At 38.2% G+C, this 25,608-nt stretch overlaps 2 protein-coding genes across 15 annotated transcripts; one reads left to right on the top strand and one right to left on the bottom strand.

The window, feature by feature from the left end:
• The first annotated feature begins 393 nt into the window (after nt 1–393).
• Nucleotides 394–12,045, top strand: hnrnph1 (heterogeneous nuclear ribonucleoprotein H1). Of its 13 annotated transcripts, none has more exons than XM_081382363.1 (11): nt 394–619; nt 1,036–1,136; nt 1,726–1,881; nt 1,960–2,103; nt 4,866–5,004; nt 6,513–6,691; nt 8,922–9,025; nt 9,146–9,281; nt 9,958–10,035; nt 10,127–10,225; nt 11,135–12,045. In XM_081382363.1, the coding sequence occupies exons 2-11, from the start codon at nt 1,052–1,054 to the stop codon at nt 11,236–11,238; spliced, it is 1,224 nt and encodes a 407-aa protein (XP_081238489.1). In that variant the 5' UTR covers nt 394–619; nt 1,036–1,051; the 3' UTR covers nt 11,239–12,045. The 13 variants fall into 13 exon arrangements, with proteins under 13 accessions (XP_081238489.1, XP_081238486.1, XP_081238481.1 ...); XM_081382360.1 differs by having other exon boundaries at nt 9,958–10,041; XM_081382355.1 differs by having other exon boundaries at nt 9,958–10,041; nt 10,127–10,229; nt 11,135–11,928.
• Nucleotides 11,883–25,292, bottom strand: rufy1 (RUN and FYVE domain containing 1). 2 transcript variants are annotated; one of them, XR_014031333.1, is made up of 17 exons: nt 24,974–25,292; nt 22,829–23,002; nt 19,489–19,606; nt 19,273–19,374; nt 19,009–19,132; nt 18,870–18,931; nt 18,377–18,512; nt 17,606–17,707; nt 16,843–16,959; nt 16,164–16,331; nt 15,971–16,068; nt 15,640–15,759; nt 14,541–14,670; nt 14,304–14,398; nt 14,119–14,220; nt 13,062–13,139; nt 11,883–12,982 (listed from the first exon to the last, which is right to left on the bottom strand). XR_014031333.1 is itself a non-coding variant. In XM_081382352.1 (17 exons), the coding sequence occupies exons 1-17, from the start codon at nt 25,254–25,256 to the stop codon at nt 12,842–12,844; spliced, it is 2,097 nt and encodes a 698-aa protein (XP_081238478.1). In that variant the 5' UTR covers nt 25,257–25,292; the 3' UTR covers nt 11,883–12,841. The 2 variants fall into 2 exon arrangements, 1 of the variants encoding a protein (XP_081238478.1); XM_081382352.1 differs by having other exon boundaries at nt 14,172–14,220.
• Nucleotides 25,293–25,608: the final 316 nt, after the last annotated feature.

Genomic DNA, 25,608 nt, shown 5'->3' with positions numbered 1-25,608 from the left:
CAAACTTAAGATTTGTGAAATTGATTTCGTCAGCAATTAACATTAATAACAGGATTGTAAATTTAGCCTTTGTATTATATATTGTATATTTCTCAAAAAAGTTAAGAAAATGTATTGATCTTAAATTGGTCCAATCAATGATTAAGTAGTGATTAAGTCGTTTTTTAATGATTATAATTTGTAAATAGAAACTTTACACAGTTGTAAAAGGTTTGTTTCGAATTGTAATAGTCCTGAGTAAATAGTAATAGTTTCCTATATCTGTTGGGTTTGTTTCACTGATGATCTGTAAAAAGACTCTATATAGATCAGTGGTTTGTTTCGCAAAATCAGATGTCATGTACGAAAATGTTTTTTGTCATACAGATTTAGAGCGCTGTAGTTTCACACTCCAAACAGGAGGGGTCGCCAAACGCCTCTTTTAGTTTCGGTTAGAATCCGGTGAAGAACGCCGTTTATCTCCCGTTCATACGCGGGCGCCGTTCAGTTTCTCGTTTTTTATTATTCATTTAATTATTATAGACGTATATAAGAAGTGATAAAATACTTTATTAAGGGGCAGATAAATTGGATTGCTTCGGTTGAGTAGACGAAGCGTCTTTGGGGGGTTTATCAGAAGGTATGTGGTTCAGCTAAGTTAGCTCGCTAAAGCTAACAGTTTCGTTTCATCAGTTATGCAAAACAGTTTCCCATTTATGAAGTAAATATAACTATTTACTATTAACTATTATTTTATGCCTAAAAGGGTCTTCTTTTGGTTTTTCATTTTGGCTGAATATGGAATGCTTAGGTGCATGATTGATTGGTTTAGCTTTTTATTAGTTGGACCTGTATGTGTGTGTTTTGAATAAACTATATGAGTGTTTTTGACTGAGCATTTTGCCTTATATGTTGTATGTCTGGGTTGTTAACCATGCAGTGTTGCTCCATTTGAGATGCATAAAACGTTATGAAATACAGTTCATTTTAAAACGTATATTAGTCTGGATGTAATACTGTAGTGTATAGATTGACGTATTTAATATTTTGTTAAAGCAGGGTTATTTCCAGCATGGCGGATGGAGAGGGGTTTGTGGTGCGAGTCAGAGGTTTGCCCTGGTCCTGCTCTGTTGATGAAGTCCAGAGGTTTTTCTCAGGTAAAAGAGCCTCTGCTTAAATCTCCATATTTTCTCCTTATGGTTTATTCTAGGGGTGTAACGATACCCTAATTTCACGATTCGATACATATCACTATACGATATTATTGCGAAGACGTATAATAAAAGGTTAAGAAAAAACGTACTGTTGATTAAATGTTAAATTTGATATAACATTGTGGGTGTAAATGAATAGGCTTGGACAATGGTGACACAAGAATAAATATATTTATGATTCTGAACCTGAAAATACAGAATTATTTTAGACGCACTCTGTCACTGGCTAGATATATTTAAAATAATGTAGGCCACTTTTTACTGGTAACATAAGACTTATAACATAAGCATTATCAGGACCCACTAATATTCCCCCATTATTATACATTATATTCAACATAATATATTGTAGTTTAATCTAGTACTGACTCTGAAAACTGAATTTTTTTCTCACAGGGTAATTTTTATTTTGGGTGAACTATCCACGATACATATTGTTGCATTTTTGTATTGCGATATATTGTGACACGATATATTGTTACACCCATAGTTTATTTCCTGCTTGACTAATTCTAGCTAAATTTTATTATAGAATGCAAAATTGCGAACAATGGAACAAGCATACACTTCACATATACACGGGAAGGACGACCAAGTGGAGAGGCATTTGTAGAGTTTGAATCGGAGGAAGGTCTTAAAATCGCAGTGAAGAAAGACCGTGAAACCATGGGGCACCGTTACGTGGAAGGTAGGCAGCTCCTTTTGCCTTAGTTAGGATCCTTAATAATTCATGGCAAAATGCTGATTGATTAATGTGTGGTTTCAGTTTTCAAATCCAACAGTGTTGAGATGGACTGGGTTCTGAAGCACACCGGACCGAACTGCCCAGACACAGGAGGAGACGGCCTGGTTAGGCTTCGCGGTCTGCCCTTCGGATGCAGCAAGGAGGAAATTGTCCAATTTTTTGCAGGTATGTTTGATAGGAAGTTCAAATTCCCCACTTTACACAAAATTAAACAGTATGCCTACATCTAAGGTGTATTTTAGCTCATCGGACCATCATTTGCACATAAATGAACTTTGATCATTTAAATCAAAGTACTCAGTTTTAGTCATTTAATCTTTAAAATTAGGATTAGTTGAAATTTGTATTAAATCTCCAGAATTGGATCATCCAGAAGGACCAAGATGGGTCACTTTTTATTCAGCTTTGTCCTTTAAAGGGTTAGTTCACACAAAAATTTTAATTCTGTCATCATTTACTCTCTCTTATGTTGTTTCAAAAGTCTTTTGTTCATCTTCGAAACACAAATTAAGATATTTTTAATGAAACCTGGGAGATTTCTGTCCCTCCATTGAAAGTCTATTCACACAAAATTCTGACACTTCAAAAGGTTCATAAAGAGATCGTTAAATAAATCCATATGAATGAAGGGGTTTAGTCCAAGTCTTCTGAAGAGACTTGATCACTTTATATGATGAACAGATTTAATTTAGGCTTTTATTCACACATAAACATTGATCAGCGAATATAATCAGAAGCTCAACTGTACTTGTGAGAATGAACCTCATTGGTTCTTGTAGAAGCTCTAGCGTGCTGCCTAACACGAGAATGAACCTCATTGGTCCTTGCACGTCAAGCGAACATGCCAGAGCTTCCGTTACCAAAATTGAATGGTGTAAAGATTGTTCGGTGATCAATGTTTATATGTGATTGAAAGCCTGAATTAAATCACGTCTCTTCTGAAGACTTGGATTAAACGGATTGTTTCATATGGATTTATTTTAAGACCTACATTTTGAACTGTCAGATCAGGGATGGAAATTAGCACCCGCCACCAGCCAAATGCGGGTGATTTTGTGTTGTGGCGGGTAAACTCGCTTCACCTACCGGCCACCGTGGCGGGTAAATAAAAATAGCATACTGTTTCACCCGGACGGAGGACACTAGAAGAGGCACACCCTTCAAAAAAAATGTGGCGTTACATCGCAGGCGTTAAGAGGTCTGCAAAGAAAACATGAACTCACTTCAGAAAAACGGACTTTCCTGTTCTCTCAGCCGCTATATTGCAGTAGCGCGCACTCTTCAATTGCAAGCGCAAATGCGGTGGAGCGCGCTGTATATCGCTTCACTATATAAAAAACCCGCGTTGTCCAGATTCAGTATCTGCGGTCAGACGAGATGGTGTCAGGCTATATGTCAGTGTCATTATTCTATCGTTATTTTCATAACTTGTAAAGAAAAAAAATCTCATCTCAGAAAAACGAAATTTCATGTCCTGTCAGCGTTACACTGTGCTCGTAGCCTGCACTCTTTAATTGCACGCGCAAATGCGCCGGCGCGCGCTGTATCACTTCACTAAAGCGCAAAAGAAATACGAGCATGCAACGTCGTAAATTAGTAAGTAACGAAATAAAAGTAAAATACAAATAAATCAGATTATTGGTACGTCATGTGTTTTGCATGCAGGTATGATGTTCATTCTATTTATCAGAAGCAGCTTCCATGTTTCTTTAACAGTTCTTGTAAGTATTGTGTATCACCATGGTAGCCAAACTGTTGTTTCCATAACCTCAAAATGCCACTTGTTGTTTTTTTCTATATTTTTATATGACTGTGGTGGCTCATACCAAGATTGTATTAACAAAAACTAGTTTGAGACTGCTATTTAATAGCTTAACCTTGTAGGCCTATACTGTTTATTTATCAGTATTAGTCATATTCTTATATTTTATTATGTTAAGGGGGACAGAACTTGTGTGTGTCAACAATTTTTGTGTAAACAAATGTATTATAATAGGCCTACATAATTCCTAAAAAGGTTGGTCGCAGCTTGATGACCATGGGGAAATGTGGGTTCCATGGCCAAACTATTCAAAACATCATTCAATGTGAATTATGATAATCGTAATTAATAATCGTAATTACAATTTCAAGGGAATAATCGACAAATATGATTTTTGTCATAATCTTGCAGCCCTAACTGGAAGCCATAAAAGACCACAAATCATCCAAATGTTTAATATTCCCTACTCATTTAATGAAATGTATATCAGTTCATGGTGTGTGTATAAGAGAGAAAGAGAGAATGTCAGTATTTAATTGAGACTTGAGATTAAATAAACTGCTTGAGTATAGTAGATCTTGTAGTATTAATTTTCACATGCAGTTACACATTGTCGGTTAAAAACAAGAAAGTGGCTGGTAAAAACATTCAGTGGCTGGTAGATTTTGAAATCCACCAGCCACAGTGGCCGGTGGACAAAAAAGTTAATTTCCATCCCTGTGTCAGATGATGAACATAAGTCTTCTGGGTTTGAAACGTCATGAGGGTTAGTAAATGATGACAGAATTTTCATTTTTGAACGAACTATCCCTTTAATGTAATTATCAGAAATTGTACTTAATTGCCTCAGCCCTTTTTGTAGTTTTTATATACCTAAAAAAAGTGTACAACAATCTAGGCATTTATTGGGGCTTTCCAAACAAACAGAGATGGGTTGAGACAGACTCTCAATAGACATTTGCTTTAAGTGACCCTTTTTTCTTTTTCTTGCACCAAATTTTCCATAAGTTGTTCCAGAAAAGGTATTGCGGCCCCATTTGGTATGTTTATTTAGTATCATTTCTCATTTGACATAAAGAGAAACCCATAGAGTAATATAAAGTCTTGTTAATGGGCTTGTGACTTAATTTGTCCCCCACTGGGGTTATCTGTCCTTGGGTTGAAGGGTTGGAAATCGTGCCAAATGGGATAACATTGCCGGTGGACTTCCAGGGGAGGAGTACGGGGGAGGCCTTCGTGCAGTTTGCTTCACAGGATATAGCCGAAAAGGCTCTAAAGAAACACAAGGAAAGAATAGGGCACAGGTGGGGATGGCTGGTTGGTTGCCTGGATACGTTGCTTTTCTTATGGTGTTCACCTCATTAAATCATCCACTGCAGAAATGACAAGACATGACCACAGATGATTTGATGACAAAAAAAAAACAAAAAACAAGGAAAATGAAGCCCAGCTGTTAATCCGTTTTTAGTGCTGAGTGAACCATTGAGCTGCGCTGTGTAGATTTAAAGAGGAAAAGAGCTTAGTAGATATTTAAACTTTTTGACAAGCTGGTGAATTTGCATTTTGGGTTGTAATGGACAGATATGTCAGCCAGACTCATTAAAAGTGCGGCTACATTAGCAAAATTTTACAGGCAAAAAGGTACATTGTAAATTGTCATTTGCTCACACTGAAGTTACTTTCAAACCGAGCTGCTTTCTGTTGGCCAGTCTCCTATTGGGTAGATTGATTCCTGTTCAAATTATTTGATTTCGCCTGTGAAAATTTTGCTGATCAACGTTAATTGTGACATTACCTTAAGCCGGGCGTACACGTTACGATTTTTAGCGTTAATAATCTTTGATGCTTGAATGCTCATGGAATTGTGTGAGAGGAATTACGAGCTGAGCAGGGTAGTTTGCGGGCACCTCCCGATAAGTTTTAAACCTATTCACATAGGCTGTCATCTATTTAGCATCTATGAATATTATTATAGCCCTGTGGCTGCAACTCTACAGCACGCATACACTGACACACACTCTAGTTGTTTTGTTGAAAGGAATTGATGTGCTGTTCTTTGCTTTTCGCCAAATCATTTGCACACTCGTCTTTTTATTTTCTTTCTTTTTTTCTATCCAAAGCTATAGTAGCAACATTGAAAGCAGTCTCCGTGTTTAGAGCGAAAGCTCATGTGATTGCGTGTCGTGTACCAGCTGCTTCGACACGATCATCAGGTTAACTGACTCGTAACGTGTTCAGTGGTGTGTCTGAACTCACACAGTGTACGCCCGCCCGCAGTATTGGGGCTTTTGAGATGTTTGGCATCAGCCCTCCCTGCTTGACCGATAGTCACATGGCCACTCAGCACTAAGCCTAATGCAATAGGAATCTGTCAGTGTTTCTACCATTTTGAAGACTTCAGATCATGAGGACCCAGTTAAACAGGTAATACAAAGTTAACCCTAACTGTCTGAAGTGCTTTGCTAGCAGAGAACGAAAGCAGCGTGTCAGTCCATTGAGACCACACCACACCTTCGGGTGACCATAAGAAAAGTTCTTCATAATGAAGGGTTGAATGAAACTAAATATATAAGGGTGCTTTATTTATTTTTGTCTCTCTGTGTCTCTTTTTCTTTTCTTTTCGGAAACTGTTACGTAAAGTCACTGAACGGAGACGCTGACTGTTAATTAGTGTCATCCCAGAGTCATTCTAACTCAGGGTGTTTGTTCATTAGACCCGTTTTCAGACAGCTCTTATTTATACTGCACGCAGGAATGCTCTTGTCTTCTGCCACTAGACCATGGTGCCATCACTCTATCTTTATGTCCTTAGGTATATAGAGATCTTCAAGAGCAGCCGCGCGGAAGTGCGCACACATTATGAACCCCAGCGTAAGGTCATGGGCATGCAGAGACCGGGCCCCTACGACAGGCCGGGAGGAGGCCGCGGATACAACAGCATGGGAAGAGGAGTCTCCTTTGAGAGAATGAGACGTGGAGGCTACGGTGGGGGTAAATTATTTTTGGTGCTTATCAACATTATGCAACAAATGCAAACATTAGAGCTTAATAATGTTTAACCTGGAACATTAGATAGATTGACCTACTGTACAAAAGTTTGGGTTTGGTAAGGTCTTTTTATATATATACTTAAATATAATCACCTTTTTATCGGTCCATACGTTCCCTGGAAATTAAACCCATGACCTTGGTGTTGCTAGCACCAGGAACAATCACAGAATGTTACAGTCAATATATAATACAATATTACATTACTGTTATGTAATTATCTAACCTAAAGCTTTACACCCTATGCTAATCTGTTTACAGTTACAACATAATAGTTAAAGGCACAATATGTAAGATTTTTGCCCTCGATTTACTTCCGTAGAAACCGTGGAAACACCAAAGATGGTTTAAAGGTGCTGTATGTAGCTTTTCTACCAAAACGAATCCTTTTTTTATTGCCTGTGTGTGAAGGGGTTGTAATCTCACATTAAAATTATCCACTTTGCGGGTTTTGCTATTACCTCTGAAAGCAAGTATTCTTATTTTTATGTGAAGGTCCCGGGTCGGATTTACCGCCAGTGACGTCACCTGCATGCGCGCTCCCGAGCCTCTCGCCTCGTCTAGCCTACTGACTTTACACTCAACAGCGACGACACTGCAACTTATGACATGTCTGATAACACTAAGAAACGACCTGCGCCCAGCAAAACACAGACTCCAACACAAACTCCACATATTGATAAAAAAAAAAAAAAAAGTTTTTTCTGCTGAAGCTCGTAAGGCCAGACGTGAATCGCATGAACTTCGGGTGAGAAAACACGGATCAACATCGGCAGGGCATTTGAATCATGGAGAAACCTTATCTACAAACCTAGAATGTACATTTCCTGAAGAAAATGTGAAGTGGTGCTTGCAGTGGCAAAATTCGGCACGGTTGATAGGGTCCATACTTATCATGGTACGAGCATGGAGCATTAGTTCAACGTCAAGCTGATAAAAGTAGCCTATTATTGTAACGTTGCAGTGGGAGTTTACCTTAGTTTCCAGCATGTTGTGGGATGCTTTGTGTATTACATCTCAGTCTGGCCGGTACCCACAGTGCTCGCTCATAAATTCGAGCACGCGTAAGAGCATGCGCTTGTAAACTTATTGGTTGCAATCTGAAACATCACCGCTAGAGGCCGCTAAAAACTACATACAGCACCTTTAATGTATCATGTGTTTTATTAGATTTAGTCTTATTGTTTAAATCTCGTTTTCTTGATTTACCTCGAATAACATGTTTGTACCATGCCTCCGAGACAACACTATTTTGTCAAGGGGCTAACATAGCATAATCAGAAAGAGCTTTATTTGTAGTAACAGTAACAATAAGTAGTAGTAAAAAGTAGTAATCATTTCTCCACCATACAATATTTTAAAATTAATTGCTTGCCATTTAGCAACACAAGTCGTCCAGCTTCATTAATATAATATTGTAATATCAATCTAGCTTACGACAATGTGCAACAAATGCAACTCATATAACATAACTTTAAACGCACAAATGTGTTTTAGTATGATTGTTTTGCGATGTGTTACCCCACAATTTTAATTCGTTAAGTAAAGTGACCTGTATGAGTAGTAATTCAGCACTTATGGCTATTTCATCAGAATGAAATAAAATGTATATTTAAGTGATCAAATGTAACTGTAACAAAGTTCAAGTTCAGGGAAGATGGAGGTGGATGTTAAACATAACTTTAATTGTAAAATAAACATTAATAACAAAACCAAAGGAGTGGCAGCGGCTGACTGTGGCATATAGGCATAACAAAAACAGCAAGGCTAAATGTCCCAGTCTCTCGGCCACACCCTGCTTCATTCAACAGTAACGTTAATAAAACTTAAATACATTAACTCAGCCGCCTGAATCCCATCAGATTGCTTTTCATTGGCTGTGGAGCTGAAGAGGACAACTCCCATAATCCCATGCTCGTTCACAGCGTCAGCAAGCTACGCCTTTGTTTTTGTTATAAATAAGCGACCTCTAGTGGCGAAACTTACATACTATACCTGTACAGATTTTGACTGCTAGGTCACTTTAGATAAGAAAGCTTTTGCCAAATGAAAAAAAAAATCTTTGAATTTTTCTCCATTTCAACAGCTTCCTCTCAACATACTCATGCACAGTTAAGAAAAATAGACAGTGAAAGGTTTATCAGGATTTTTCTTTTTCTTATTTGAATCAAAGATGGTCGTTACGGAGATGGCAGCTCCTCATTTCAGAGCACAACGGGGCACTGTGTGCACATGAGAGGTCTTCCGTACAGAGCCACTGAGACAGACATATATAACGTGAGTCCTTATACTCACAAATACCTGTTTATTTCCAGACTGTGTACTTTGTTAATGTAAAGCATTTATTGAATTATATTGCATCCAGTTTACTGTCTGTGTCCATGCTGTCCTCTCTAGTTCTTCTCCCCACTGAACCCAGTGCGTGTTCACCTGGAGATCGGTCCTGATGGGAGAGTGACGGGCGAGGCGGATGTCGAGTTTGCCACGCATGAGGACGCTGTGGCCGCCATGTCAAAGGACAAAGCCAATATGCGTAAGTATTAGGAGAGGGAATAGCTACATTCACACTGCAAGCCTTAGTGCTCAAGTGATTTTTTTTAAAGTGGTCAATATCAGATTTGAGTGCGAACTGGCCATAGAACTGATAAGTCATAGAAGGTCATATGCATTTATTTATAAGGTGGTGTGCCGGGAAAGCCAGCAAATTTGTGCGCTGGCGATAAGGAGGATGAGGTGAAAGAGAGCAATGTTCTTCTCATATAGTGTTTTCCCTCAAGTTTTGTTTGTATAGAGCTGTCACTGTAGTACATACGAGTATAACAGCTTCTCTGTCCCTCCACTGACTAAATCTGCTGCAAACTTCCTTATTCACAGAGTGACCAAAGAACTGCCAGAATGTATAATCTTTGGAGTGACTGTCATCGGTGCAGAACTGTGATGAATGTTGAGATGATATGACTTTTCAGACTGAGGTTGCATTTTAAAACTTCAGACCTGTATCTCATTTAGGACCACATATGGTGCATAATGGAAAAGATCAGAAAAAACAGATATGAATCTACGATCAGCTAAAGATAAAATATTGGAACCAAATGATTTTCATTAAGTGCAGGTTTTGTTAACACGTCTGAATTCTTCTCTTGAAGCAAACTGAACAGTTTGATAGATGATAATCTGGAGCCTAAATACCAGCACTATTTCTCATGCAGAGCACCGTTATGTGGAGCTGTTCCTGAACTCAACGGCAGGGGGCGGAAGCGGAGGATATGGTGGCCAAATGATGGGCGGTATGGGTAAGAACTCTTCTTCACCTCTTCTTCACCAATGAGTAACTCTTACTAAGCAGCTATTAGGAGATGCGTTATTGTTGCTCTGCAGGAAACCAGTCGTCATACGGACACAGCAGCCAGCAGATGGGCTCTGGCTACAGCGGTGGTTATGGTAACCAGAGTGGCATGGGGGGCTACAGTGACTACAGTGAGTGTCAGCTCTTCCGTAGCTCTGCTAGCCGGTTCCATGCCAAATCCTATCGCCCTTGGACCCCTAGGGGTAGCTGTTTGTAATGCCCGATTAAAAAGCCTTTCGTGTTATCCTGTTGTAGCTGATCAGGTAAATACAATCACCATTAAACAGTACTCCAATGCCAATATTATCATTTTAATAAAGTTTGTCTGGATTTTACATTGCCTTTTTAGTATCTTTTCTGTTGTGATACCTAAAATATAATGAATGTGTATCCTTCAATATCCTAAAATTCTGAGATTTTTACCAAAAAAAAAATAGAAAAGGTGTGGTGATATTTAACACAGAGCACAACTCAATTAAAGTTTGTGATTGCATGTAGGCTAGCTTACCAGCTGAATCAAATACACAATTTTATATATGACAGTTTGGACACAAGATTAAAGTAAAAAACATTTATTGATGTTATGTTTTTGATGCATGTTGCTGATGATGCATTTTGGGATTAATAATTGGGTTCCAAAAGGAATTTGCAGTGAGTTCTTCCAGCCAATGGAATTGTTAGGGGTCCAAGTGAGGTAGAATTTGATGCATCACTGAAGGCCCTATCACATGACCTCCGTCAATGCATGTTATCTCTGGCACTGGATTTCAACTTTGTCCCCACCTTACTTTTTACAGCAGTTATTGATTGCCAAACAGTTCACCGGGTTTCATTGCACGTGTGGTGTCAGTGTAAAAAAAAAAAAAATAATTATAATGTGAAATGCATGTTATTGCTTTGAATGTTTATGCGCAATTTTAAATGACAAACCTGCATTGCTTGTCATGTGACTGGGCCTTGAGAATCATAGTAGAAATGATGATTTCTCTCCGCACTGAGAACTCCCTGGTCCTAAAATGTGTATTTCTCCCTCCTGTCAGGTAATCAGGGCGGAATGGGCAGCAGTTACTACGGCGGAGGAAGCCGCGGATCCATGGGAATGAACGGCCTCAGCAGCGGCATGGGGGGAGGCTGGGGGATGTAGCCTCCGGGGGTTTCATAGCTGGTTTATTATCTATGACAAACCTTAATTTGAACTGTGTCCTCTTTCATTTGTTTGCTCTTTGTTCCTTGCTCCCTTCTAAGTTGTGTTTCGGAGCTTTACACAAGTACATTTCTTTTTCCCTGTTGACATGGTTGAGGAAAATCCTTTTACTAGAGTTAGTAATTTATGTTAAAGAGAAGCTCTTTATTTGCTGAAATGTGACACAGCCCATGTATCACACTGGAGAGGTGCCTGTAAATCTGTTTACAGTCGAGTATAAAAAGAGGTGATTTTTGTGTCCTCATTGCAGGATACTACGGGCCAACTTTATCAAAGCCTTTAGTACAGGTTGACGTCTTTGCACATGGAGGTTTCACTCTGTCAGCGAATGTAGCACATCATATCTTAAACTTTTCGCTCCAGCAAAGGTGTTTTGCATGTACTTAATGCTTAATCCAGGCCAAAAGTTTAAAAAGAGTGTACAAGTTTAAGGTTTTGTATAATTATAAAGCATGATGGGTAGTGAAGGGGTTTCATTTAGATGCATGTTACTGTTTGCATTTGGAAAAGCGTTTGCTTCCCCCCTGTGATTTCAGTGTAGTGCATCAGTGGACAAATGTTTTGATTCCTCATGTCTTCACAGATGGATTCATACTTCAAGGCAGTGTTTATTAAACCATACACAATTCTATAAAATCTCCAGAGACTTCATTACAGTTTTATGAACAGGAGACCAGAGAGCGTACAACACAGAAAACTGTCATACAATCTAAAATATACATTTTGTTTTCAGAGAGCCTTACAAAGTTTTATAAAAAAAAAAAAAGTTGATTTTTCTTTGACTGGTATGAGCCAAAAAAGTCAAAGAAAATACAATCCATTTGCGCTTTAGTCTTGCATACGATAAATGTAATTATACCCTTGGACAAGGAAAAATCATTTAGACTTTGAGCCTCATTCATGACAAGAGCAGAAGAAATGTTCAAGTTGTTTATAAAACCATAGTTATGCAAACGTTTGCATTTGATAGTTTATGAATGGTTGATACATTTTCTTTAATAATTCACACATACCCACTGACGTTATATAATAACTAGCCCCCATTTTGACCGATGTGAGCTCTGATAGTGGTGTGTGTTTGTAAGACAGTCTGTGGATTCAATCTTTATAGTACAAGCACATATAAGCTAAAAAATATTATAATTCAGTTACGCCATGTCTCATTAAATTTTACACTCATCAGAATTTACAAAACCATTACAAATGTCATTCAGTCCAATTTTGATAAGAGGAGACACAACTAAAGACTAAAAAGCACGAAGAGTATCGAAAAATTATTCTTCTACCTTCACTCTTTGTGAACATATTAAAGGCTTCTAAGTGTTAGTTCGCTCCCTATAATGAAGGCTATCAGAATAAATAGTCAATTATCCTAATGTCTTCCTGTCAAAGAAACATTGCATATGATTTTGCAACAATCAAAAGGTTTAGTCAAACGGAAGCCAGTGGTGCCACAAGAAATCAATGCATAAGTGTTAAAAATACAAAGAGATCAAGAGTTGATTATTAGAGTTGGCCTGTAGTTTCACACACACGATCAGGGTCAGGAGGCGCTGGAGCTCCTCTGGAGCAGAAGCGAATGGCAGACGTCACATACGCGGACGGGTCTGGGGTACGAGGGCAAAGCCAGCTCATTACTAGAGCAGTTGCTGCAGTAGATGTCTCCACAGTTCCTGCAATGGTGCTTTAAACAGAAACACGAGAGTGGAGTTATTCGCCAAAGGACTGAGACATAGTGATTGACAGAGTGGAACTTCACTCACTTTCCTCCGAGCGATTGAGAATTCTTTCAGGCACTGTTTGCACTGCGTAGCTTCGTCGTCTTTTAGCCAGGCCTGACCCTAGAGAACAGAAATTACAACATCAATTGCCATGATCATGATACTGGAAGTTAAGTTTTATTCAGAAAGGATGCATTAAATTGATCAAAAGTGACAGTAAAGACATTTATAATGTAACAAAATATTTCAATTTCAAATAAATACTGTTCTTTTGAACTTTCCATTCATCAAATTTTCAGTTTCCACAAAATCATTAAGCAGCACAACTGTTTTCAACATTGATAACAATAAGAAATGTTTCTTGAGCACCAAATCAGCATATTAGAATGATTTCTGAAGGATCATGTGACACTGAAGCTTATATATATTAAAGTGCAATAATATTTCACAATAAATCTGCTTTTTTTTTTTTTATCAAATAAATTCAGCCTTGGTGAGCACAAGAGACTTCTTTCAAAAGTACTTAAATATCTTACCAACCACAAACCTTTGAACATTATACATAGAAACAAACTAAGAAACCTGATAAACTGGATTCAAACAGGAATTTTATAATAATTCTTAATTATTTATGTAAAATATACTGCAATAATGTTTTGAAATTCAATTTCCAAGCTTGAGCCCTCAATGTTTTATTGTCTTGTCCATCTGGAATTTTAAGTCTGATCAATTAGTAAAGTTTTAACATCTCTCAAGCACCATTATAATGACGATGTAGCAGTGTAGGTCGAGTTACACACTAAAGTTTAATAAAGCAAACATTAAAGGCCCTTTGCACACTGAGTCCGAAATTCGCATAAATAAAAAAATAAATACGACATCATGTTATGTCAATCACGCTTGCACACTGCCTTCCGAAACTTTTGTCCGCCATAAAAAAAAATCAGGGTCGATTTTCTCTGTTTTTCGCATCCGTAGCAAGCATTTTGAACGGTGTTTTGACAATTCAGAGCCACCGAATCACCAATACGAAAAAAAACACATGCGAAATTTTCGGACTCAGTGTGCAAGGACCTTATACTTGGCGAGGACTACTAACCTTTGCTTGGCTGTACAAATGAACAAAGGTGAACTTGCATGAAGCTCTTTTACCTTCAAGGCTTTATTGACCTCTTTGAAGTCCTCCATCTTGAGTTTGGATCTGAAAGTGGGATTTTAGAGTAAGACTAGTGTGTGATATCAGACAGGAGGGGTGACAGAGAAATGAAGATAGAGCGGTCTCACTGGCTGAGATGAAGTCCCATCTCCTGTAGAGCCTGTTCCTGCTCCTCACACAACTGCTGGAGCTGCTTCTTCTCCTGTCGAAGGTCAAGAAGCTCCTGCGGAAACAAAGGTGCAGCATGCTGGATCAAAGCAGTCATTTATTCACGACAAAATGAAAAGATGTTCATTCTTGCTTTGATTTTGTAGAACGTCAAGTGATTTATTGTCTGCCCTGGTTAAAGCAGCAGTGTATCTGACCGTCTGCAGGCCCTGCAGCTGCTGGAGCTGTGTGCGCAGCTCTGTGCTGTTGTCCTGTTCTCGCTGGAGTTCCCTCTGCATGTTCTGACGCTGTTCTTTCTCCACGCTGAGCTCGGACTCCAGGCCTGCCCTGTACAAAGACAGAACAGCAACAACATGGAGTCGAATGACGGGGTATCTGCAGGGTTTTTACAATCAAATTTAAGGCTTTACAGTTTATTAAGACATGCACAAATCATTTATTACCATATGGGTGGTGTGAAGAAACATCAAAAACCACAAAATGACTGAAAAAAAAAGATTTAAAAAACATAATAAAAGTTCAAATAATACATGTTTTGACAAAAATAAAAAGGTTTATCAAATGATAAAGCTCACAAACCATTTCAGCCTTCAATTTTTTTTTTTTGAAGAATTATAAAATCAACATAAGAATCAAAATGATAAAGATTCTAGAAATCAAAAAAATATATATATTGAGAGAGTACAAGGCTAATGGCACACCTTAAGAAAAACACGCTTTTCACTACTCCCATAGTGTATGATTGCAGAAAAAATATGTATGCTTTTATTGAACATTGATGGGGCAACATATTTCGTGTGTAAGATAAATCATAAAAGTGGTTTATTTGTTTAAAAATCTTGATTAATGTATGTTTTACCCCACAGACAGGGTAAAGGCTCACTAGGATGGGGCAAAAGGCATAAAGTATTGACACAAATACTTTAGCTAAAATAATATGTTTTTAATTCTTATTATAATTATTAGAAGTCCAAAACATGTTCAAAACAATCACTAGCTAAGTATTTTCTGTTTATTTTGATACATTTTCAATTAATATACTGTCATTATGTTCACGAACAGTTGCGATACACAATGTGGATAGTCGATAATTTTAGATCAGATTCCAATCGGATACACAAATAATCGGATTTGGACTGATAGTGTAAACGAAGCCAAAGACTTCTTATGGCCATACATTTGATCCAACTGAACTTAAGACTCTTTAAGGTCCTACGGGAACCCTGTAATAAATCAAGATCTTGAGGGGTGAAAACATGACTGCAAAGTTAGTTTACAGAAGCCCATTCACACTACCTGAGCGTGTCGAGGTCGGCGAGACGCTTCTGCAGAGCGTTCACTTTCCCCTTCATCTCCGATTTCAGCTCATTCTGGCTTTCATCTGAATTCTTGCGCACATTTTCAGAATTTTGAAGTCTGAGGAGCAAATGCTTGTGTTTAAAAGGTTTCAGAAAAAGTCCATACACTGCATATCATACATATGAAACTTCTGTCATTATGTTGTTTCAAACCTGTATGACTTGTTCCCCCCAAAGCAAGAAGAAAAAAAAAGAGAGATTTATCCAGGTTTGGAACAAGATAAGGGCGAGTAAGTGACTTCTGGGTGAATTATTCCTTAAATGTGCACCTCTGCTCCAGTTCTTTCATGGCAGCCTCCATCTGAATCATCTTCTTTTCCAGTTGTACCATGTCCTCCACCTTTTTCTGAGCCACTCGGTCAGACTCCTTATGGGTCAGACGAAAAGATATACGTTTCAATTGGTTACAAGTTATCCTATTCCAGTTAACATCATGCTGTACAGACAAAAACAATGTAACACCTGTGCTTTGTTGAACATCTGTATGTTGAGATTCTTGACTTGGTCCAGTTGTTGTCGTAGTGCGGCCAGCGAGTCTTGCTTCTCGTGCGTGTCCTTTTCCAGAAGTTTCATGGCGACTTCCATTTCCTGTTTCATACCGATCTGCAGCTCCAGCTCCTTTTGTAGCTCCTGATTGGACACACAGTGCATGCGATTGGCTCTATACAATGTTATATACACTGCCCGGCCACACACTCCATCAATTAACTGTTGCCAAACATACAACATGCTAGAAACATAATAATCACTGCAATAATGATCCAATCATAGACGCTTAAAGTCCTCCTGTAGTCAATCATTTTATCCCTTAAAACTCATCTTTGATCACTAAAATGACACATTTAAACGTTTATTTTCCTGTGAAAAATATTTCTTCATACCTTAAAATAGCTTGAATGTAACTCTACACCCTTGTTTAATTTAGTATACACTGAGCTATGATAAATTAGTCAAAATGGCTTTGTCTTAAAGCATATTAAAAACACCACATAGACATATAAACAACATTAAAAACTTTAAGACTGCCTATTTAAATCCAAACAGCGACTTTTTTTGGCTGGCCAATGTACCATGCAATACAATATTGACTCCAAATCAAAAATAACTGTACATTCAGAGCTGGATTATTTTGCGTTCTTACCTGCCGGATTCGTTTCTCCTCCTTGTACTGCTTCCAAACTACATTGTACATTTCATCCAAACCCTGACGTGTCTGCCGATATGTTTCCAGCTCCACCTGGCTGTCTTGCATGGTCACCTAAAACATTCCAAATGTGAGGCAAATTTGTCTTCACTTGGTAAATAAAACTGGCCAGATGATAGGTCACTTTTTTTGGAATTACCTTTATTTTCTCCATTTCACCTGTTGGATTTTGGGTTCCTTGCGATTGTCACATTTGGCTTGCTTAGTTGGGGTTTTAATGGCATTTAACATTAAATGATATTGTTGATTTGCCTGCACTGACACTCAGATGGGAACAAAACTTGAACTGATTTGATCTGGATGATGGTCCAAGCTGAACTCATTTCATAATTGATGAACTTTACACAGTTATTGAACTGAACTGAATCAACACTGAACTGACTTCAGCTGAATAATGACACGATTGTCTGTTTAGAGCTGACTTACACCAGAACTAGAATTTGTCTCATATTTGATGAAGTTTGAGTCATTGATTGTAATTTTCCTGTTTATCACTGTGAAGCTGCTTTGAAAATCTGTAGAGTATAAAGTGCTGTATAAATAAAGGTGACTTGACAAAACGATTAGTGATAAACCCATTTTTGGCCATTGTTAGGCTATCAGCATTAGCAGTTCAAGAGGTAAAATTAAGCTCCTCACATTTTTTTTCTAGTGTTTTTTACTAATTATTTCATACAGACATTCATCTTGTAACTCTCACCTCCTCTTTCCTCTGACTATTTTGAAGAATACTAGAATTTTCTTGTTTAAGTTGTTCCTGCTCTTCACACAGAGCGTTGATTCTGTCGGTGGCTGCTGTAAGCTGTATACAAGACAAAATAAATAAAAATGTTTTCATGTTAATTCTGTAGTGAATGATTTATAAGCAACAAATCAAAATATGCAAAAGCACACCATAGGCCTGTTTACACCTAGTCAATTCATGTTTATTTACTGATTGGATAGCTATATGATTTGTTAAAACGTTTCCATTTACACTTGTTGGCCACAAAGGTGTTTCCGCAATTCAATCTTCAATTCCCATGCTTTATGCAAATTTACGCTGCATTTTGTTTACTTCTCTGCATTTTATTCACCATAGATGACTTTATGCATAGTAAAAGTAGGCATGATAAGCTCCATAGTTGGTAATTTCGGGGTGGAGATTCGTACGCACAATCTTCTGCTGACTAGGTTTATAAATGGAATTTTAGGGTGAAATCTACGGAAGGTTTTATACATGAGGCGCCTGGTCTTTTCACGATCAGGGGTGCGTTTCCCGAAAGCATCGTTGGCCAACTATGGTCGCAAGTTCCGTCGTTACCAATAGAGTTCAATGGACATTGCGATGAACTTGCGACCATAGTTGGCCAACGATGCTTTCGGGAAACGCACCCCAGATAGGTATCCAATCAGAGAAAACGCATGAAGTGATCAGGTGTAAACAGACCCATAAAGTCCATAGAAAGTTCTTTGTGTACAGTGTTTTCACCTCCTCAATGAGTTTGCTGTTGGTCTTCTCCAGCGAGTCCATCTTGACCTGAAGGTCCGTCACCGTGCAGCTCAGATGCCGGTTCAGTTCTTCTATGTAGTGCTTCTGGTCAAGAATGGCTGTCATTTTTGAATCACTGTTAGCAGTTAAAGAATCCGAAAAGGTCAACATTATTGAACATTGTTGCACAGAATACAATCGTGACATTAAAGGGATAGTTCATCCAAAAATGTTGTCATCATTTACTCACCTTCAAGTCATTGTTAAACACTTAAGAAGATATTTTAATGAAGGTAGCCATTGACTTCCATAGGTTTTTTTTTTTTCTACTATGGAAGTCAATGGCTACCGTCAACTGTCCGGTTACCAACATTCTGTAAAAGTGTTCAAAAGAAAGAAAGAAACTCATACAGGTTTGGAACAACTTGAGGGTGAGTAAGCGATGACAAAATCTTTATTTTCACTATTATTTGCTAAATGATCACACACTCACTCTTGTGTGGTCTCAGTTGCTTGCAAATCCTTTAGATACATTGAGAAGTCAATGACGCACACCTGCAGCAACAAGAACGCCGTGTTTAGTGTCAATGAGCACATCTGGCAGCTTGGTTTTTAATGGCTATGTGTTTCACCTGAGAATCCAGATCCTCTCCTTTCACACACAAATTTGCATCGATCACATTCAGACCCACCAGCATCCCTACGATCACAGTCCCCTCTTCCTCCATTATAAGAGCCCCAGGCTCATAAAATTCCCTGAGAAAGAAACAAAGCAGGAATTTACTTTGGGAAACACAGGATTTAATAGCACTGCAACCTTTTGTATGATATCAAATCAATTCTATACAAGAGTCTAAATATTGAAGATTTTTTTTCAATGACTTAACTGCTCTTACCCAAGAAGGTCTCTTCTATTAATAAGCACCTTCATGTAGTCTGCAATCTTTTTCTGCATAAGAGCCAGATGCAGCCACGCTCGAGCTCGACCAAGCCCTGTTCTGAAACAACACAAAACCTAATGAATGTAAAGAGCAAATGCATGCTCTCCTATTACACTGATTCAAACATGATATTACATACAAGACAAACGCCTGTGGGTGATGGGCACCTACTTGATTCCAGGCATATCACGCACACTGGTGGCAATATCAGCTGACTCGGGGCTCAGTTTCTCTATCAACTCCAGAGGAGCCCAGATTGACTTATTCTGACCAATGAAAGATTTCCTCACTGCCCATGAGGAAAGATAGAAACATGCAGGATTTAGGCCATAAAAACTGGTTAATTTCACAAAAAATGAAAATGAAAGAAATTAATACTTTTATTCAGCAAGGATGCATTAAAGGTCCCGTTCTATGCCCCTTTTCACAAGATGTAAAATAAGTCTCTGATGTCCCCAGAGTGTGTATGTGAAGTTTGAGCTCAAAATACCCAACAGATCATTTTTTACAGCATGTTTAAATTGACATTTTTTGGGGCTCAGAAAAACGACCTGTTTCAGTGTGTCCCCTTTAAATGCAAATGAGCTGCTGCTGGACGGCACAGGGGGCGGAGCTTCATGAGCTCGTGCTCAGTCTGTCAGGAAAAATTCATCTCACGGAATGATAATAATATCAGAAACTCTCAGTAACGGCGTTCATTTCGAGTCGGACAATAATGTCTACAGAGTCAGATTGCTGTATAGAGATGAAACAGGTATAGTTTAGTAGTTTAATTACGGTTATTATAACGTATTTGTCATCTGCTTGTAGGCTATGTATCCATTATTTATTAATAGCCTACAAGTCTGCTGTCTGAATGATGATCAAACATGTACTGATGAGTTTAATAAAGTTTATTGTACATCACACAAAAGATGAAGCGTCAGTTTTACTTCAGAAAATCACCGTAAGAGCTGAGTAAACACAGTAGGCTAAGTTATAAGAAGTGCGCAAGTAGCCAGTAGAGTTGAGGGAGCATTCCTGTGGGCGGAGGTTAGTCAAGAAACGGTTCTGGTGATGTCACTAATGCAGGATGTAGAGGGGTGTAGTCCAATCGAGCCGTTTTTTGTAGTCAACTTCTGTTAAATAAAATATCTCGCTTGGCATTGAACTTTGAGCTTTATAATTTTACAGATATTATTTATGCTCTAACAGCAACATTACACACTAACTAAAGTTTGAAACATGGAATCGCATGCAACGGGACCTTTAAATTTATGAAAAGTGACAGTAAAGACATTTATAATATTACAAAAGATTTCTATTACAGATAAATGCAGTTCTTTTGAACTTTCTAATCATCAAAAAGTCCCGAAATAAATTTTTTACACAACTGTTTTCAACATTGATAATAATAATAAATGTCTCTTGAGCAGCAAATCAGAATATTAGATTAGATTGATTTCTGAAGAATCATGTGACACTGAAGACGAGTAATGTAGCTGAAAATTCAGCGTTGACATCACAGGAATAATTTACATTTTACTATATATTCAAGTAGAAAACAGTTATTTAAAATAGGAAAAAAATATTTCACAATATTTTATAATTTATTTTACAATACAATATTTTTGGATCAAATAAATGTAGCCTTGGTGAGCATAAGAGACCTCTTATAAAAATATATATATACATGTATATATATCATGTATAGAATACCTTATAAAGCATTTATTTTGAATACAGCACAATTGTGAACATAAATTAACAAATTTAAAGGCGATTATTTATATATATATATATATATATATATATATATATATATATATATATATATATATATATATATATATATATATATATATATATATATATAAATAATCGCCTTTAAATTTGTTAATTTATGTTCACAATTGTGCTGTATTCAAAATAAATGCTTTATATATTTACGGTAGGAAATTTACAAAATATCTTCATGGAACATGATCTTTACTTAATATCCTAATGATTTTCGGCATAAAAGAAAAATCTATCATTTTGACCCATACAATGTATTGTTGGCTATTGCCACAAATATACCCGTGCTACTTGTGACTAGTTTTGTGATCCAGGCAGGGTCATATACACTGCTCAAAAAAATAAAGGGAACACTTAAACAACACAATATAACTCCAAGTCAGTCATACTTCTGTGAAATCAAACTGTCCACTTAGGAAGCAACACTGATTGACAATCAATTTCACATGCTGTTGTGCAAATGGAATAGACAATAGGTGGAAAATATAGGCAATTAGCAAGACACCCCCAATAAAGGAGTGGTTCTGCAGGTGGTGACCACAGACCACTTCTCAGTTCCTATGCTTCCTGGCTGATGTTTTTGTCACTTTTGAATGCTGGCGGTGCTTTCACTCTAGTGGTAGCATGAGACGGAGTCTACAACCCACAGTGGCGAATTTGCCAATCTTGGTGTTCTATGGCAAATGCCAAGCGTCCTGCACGGTGTTGGGCTGTAAGCACAACCCCCACCTGTGGACGTCGGGCCCTCATACCACCCTCATGGAGTCTGTTTCTGACCGTTTGAGCAGACACATGCACATTTGTGGCCTGCTGGAGGTCATTTTGCAGGGCTCTGGCAGTGCTCCTCCTGCTCCTCCTTGCACAAAGGCGGGGGTAGCGGTCCTGCTGCTGGGTTGTTGCCCTCCTACGGCCTCCTCCACGTCTCCTGATGTCCTGGCCTGTCTCCTGGTAGCACCTCCATGCTCTGGACACTACGCTGACAGACACAGCAAACCTTCTTGCCACAGCTCGCATTGATGTGCCATTCTGGATGAGCTGCACTACCTGAGCCACTTGTGTGGGTTGTAGACTCCGTCTCATGCTACCACTAGAGTGAAAGCACCGCCAGCATTCAAAAGTGACCAAAACATCAGCCAGGAAGCATAGGAACTGAGAAGTGGTCTGTGGTCACCACCTGCAGAACCACTCCTTTATTGGGGGTGTCTTGCTAATTGCCTATATTTTCCACCTATTGTCTATTCCATTTGCACAACAGCATGTGAAATTGATTGTCAATCAGTGTTGCTTCCTAAGTGGACAGTTTGATTTCACAGAAGTGTGACTGACTTGGAGTTACATTGTGTTGTTTAAGTGTTCCCTTTATTTTTTTTGAGCAGTATATATATATATATATATATATATATATATACACACACAGTACTGTGCAAAAGTCTTAGGCATGTTAATATAATTTTTTTTGGGGGGTGGGGGGATATTAACATGCCTAAGACTTTTGCACAGTATATATATATATATATATATATATATATATATATATATATATATATATATATATATATATATATATATATATATATATATATATATATATATTGCATGTTCAGATATTTATACAACAAAATATTCTGGGGGCCATGAAAGTTTTGTGAAAATGATCAAAAATGCTGGCGCTGGCTGGTAACTTTATTTTTAAAACGCTAGTGGGGATAGAGTTAAGCTTTATGTCCCATCTCACCTTTTAAACCATGTTTAAGGCAGTGCTCCAGAACCACGAAGAACTGCTGCAGAGGTGGATACTCAGAGTCCAGCGTGCGTCCGAGACTGAGGGAGGACTGGATCAGAACCTTAATGCTGAGCTTCATCATGCTGAGGAGGTTCGACCGCTCCACCACCATGGGATCCTTCACAGCTGGACAGATCCGAGACAACACAGATGCATTAACACACAAACACAGCAAACACTTCCTGTGGCATCTGCAAAACCACTCACTCAGCTCACTGTCGGTTAGTTTAACTGGTGAGTCAGTGTAATTAAGTGCAAACGCAAAACAAAGACTCAAGTATTACAGTTACAAATAAAAGCCTTAAACGGAACTTGAGGGGAAGTGGAAGTTCCTGCTAGAGAAAAAATATCCAGTCAGGAAGCAGGTGCATTATCCAATTCCTGTACGCTGTAATGGTCTAAAAAACAATTATGTCATTTGTTGCCATTATATATAAAAGAAGCTACAGATGTAGGGCAACATATAACACTGGCTGTATTAAAATGTTTCAGCTTAAATTTATAAGTCGCTTGTTATAATCATGCTGAATTAAGGCCAGATAAGAGTTGCAAGGATTCAGCTCATGAATAGATTAACCTGTTTGATCCAATATCTTGGACCTGGACATTCTTCTGAATGGTTTTGTGGTGTCTAGGTCTCTGTTACAAAACTGTACTGGTGTGTTTATATGCTATCAATTGGTAATCTCATGGTTCTTTGTCATATTACATAGTATTGAAATTTTAATACATTCTTATACCTTAGTATTTGGGAGGTTAACATGGCATTTCAGTAGTAGACTGATATGCTATATTTTTAATTACTTTTACTTTAGTACACTGTATAATTATTATTCATGCAGTTTCATATTTCTCATCAAGCAAATGCATTATTTTCTCATGTCAAGTACGACAGGGGTTTTTAAACTGGGGTCCAGGGGCCACAGGGGAGAGCTAGAGGGTCTATGGAAACGTTTAGAAGAGAAAAAGTGTCAAAAAAAATTACTTAATTAATTAACTTGGGTCGATGAAAGGTCTTGAGGGGCCCCTTCGAATGCACCCAGGCCCGAGCTTCCAGCAGCCCCCCTCGTGGAGAAATCGGTCCCATCAGACCAGGGTCCACCTCAGAACCAAGCTGCTCCAGGGGCCCCCGCTCAACCTCAGAGTCCCGAGCCTCTGGGACATCCCCGGACCGAGATATCGGCCGTTTTCTCTGGAACTCGCCCATGTATAACCGGACGTTACACAAGAAGGGAGCCGCCCCGGGGTTCAGGACTCTGGGGTCAGGGATTACCTGAGGGGACCTTCAAGAGTCCAGAGTCCCGAGCCCAGGGACCTCCCTGGACCGAGATACGGCCACTTCCTATACAGCTTTGAATGGGCATAACTCTGGAACCGAGCTGCCCCAGGGCTCCAGACTTTTTAATTAAAATAAAAAAAACTTTATTGAACTGACTAAAATAGATTTTAATAAATAATACACCAACAGCACAGTACTATAGTATAAAAAGTATAGGAGTTAAAAAAAAACTTAATAATGTAACTCGCTAAATGTTTTCCACACAATATTTTCCACGTTTCATTTAATATATATATACATTTATATATAAAACATTTATAAATAAATATTTCAGAGTAGGATTGGATATTTCTGCCTAACAGATGCAGTAGCTGTCTTTTAAAACCTTAGGATGAGGGTCCCTCCTCACACAAGGATGATTATATTTGGGAGTCTGTGGCATCTAAGACTGAAAACCCCTGATTTATGACACTTCATGCGGTATTAGTTTTAAATACTCGTTTCACACTTTAGAGTTATTTAATTAGGCAGCAAAAAGGTTTAAAACTTCATGGTAATAAAATACACATTCCCTTATCCATTCATACAAATCTGGACGTAATATTTTTATGTTGAAGTTATTTGTCAACTACCAATTTACGTTGTGATATTACCATGGTACGTGCATGTGTGTTTATAAACAATATCATGGGAATACCCTGGTACTTTATACTTGAATGTTAGTTATGTTATTGACTACTTATCTTAGCAAGTAAGTGCAGTCAGTGAACGTTCTTATCCCCATAATTAAATGTCAGACTGAGGAACAGGTGTCCTACCTGCTGTCTTTATGGGTTCAGGGATGTCAGAGGTGTGCTGTGATGTGTCAGATCCCTTTAACCCCGCACTGTAATGATTCACTCCGATGCTCAGCGTCTCCGACGCTTTACGAGCAAACGACAAAATCGGCGCAGACCAAGAGCTGTCTGCCGGTTTGTCCTTCTGGGCCTCGTCGGTATCATTGGCGACATCATCTTGCACCGGTTCCGTAGCCTCTGGGTCTTCTTCTTTTGCAGGAACGTCCTCGCATTCAACTTTCGTGTTTGGGTCCTCGTCCGCCATGTTTACTTGTCAAAACATGTGACTCGAGACCAAAGCAATCGAGTTTGATCGCTTAGGGGAGACAAATCCATTAGCGAGCGAGCAGATTTTTCCTTTCAAAACAAATTTTTAGCCATCAATATAAACAAATTAAAACGATTATTAAATTATTTAAAATCGTATATAAATTAAATATAAAATATAATAAAAATTAAAAACGCAAAAGTTATTAAAAATAGATTGAAAAACAGACAGACAGATCGCCAAGTAAATAGATTGTTAACCTTTTTAAGTTTAACCTGCGATACACTTAAAAATAGAAACAGCTAATTTGATCTTTATGCTGGTTTGACTCTCAATGTAACAGTTTAAA

The sequence above is a fragment of the Scardinius erythrophthalmus genome, assembly GCF_964197995.2.
Source record: "Scardinius erythrophthalmus genome assembly, chromosome: 13".
Classification (NCBI taxonomy): Eukaryota; Metazoa; Chordata; class Actinopteri; order Cypriniformes; family Leuciscidae; genus Scardinius; species Scardinius erythrophthalmus.
Note: the sequence above shows the minus strand (reverse complement) of the source record. Positions and strands in the feature narration are given on the sequence as shown.

What these genes read in the sequence shown, in the direction of transcription:
- rufy1 (XM_081382352.1), bottom strand. Translation starts at nt 25,256, where the DNA reads ATGGCGGACGAGGACCCAAACACGAAAGTTGAATGCGAGGACGTTCCT. An exon ending in ATGAAAGAACTGGAGCAGAG is followed by an intron (nt 15,760 to 15,970) that starts GTGCACATTTAA and finishes TTTGCTCCTCAG; the next exon opens with ACTTCAAAATTCTGAAAATG. An exon ending in AGGTCAATAAAGCCTTGAAG is followed by an intron (nt 13,140 to 14,171) that starts GTAAAAGAGCTT and finishes TCTGTTCTCTAG; the next exon opens with GGTCAGGCCTGGCTAAAAGA.
- hnrnph1 (XM_081382362.1), top strand. Translation starts at nt 675, where the DNA reads ATGCAAAACAGTTTCCCATTTATGAA. An exon ending in ACGTGGAGGCTACGGTGGGG is followed by an intron (nt 6,692 to 8,921) that starts GTAAATTATTTT and finishes TTTGAATCAAAG; the next exon opens with ATGGTCGTTACGGAGATGGC. An exon ending in GGGGGGCTACAGTGACTACA is followed by an intron (nt 10,226 to 11,134) that starts GTGAGTGTCAGC and finishes CCCTCCTGTCAG; the next exon opens with GTAATCAGGGCGGAATGGGC.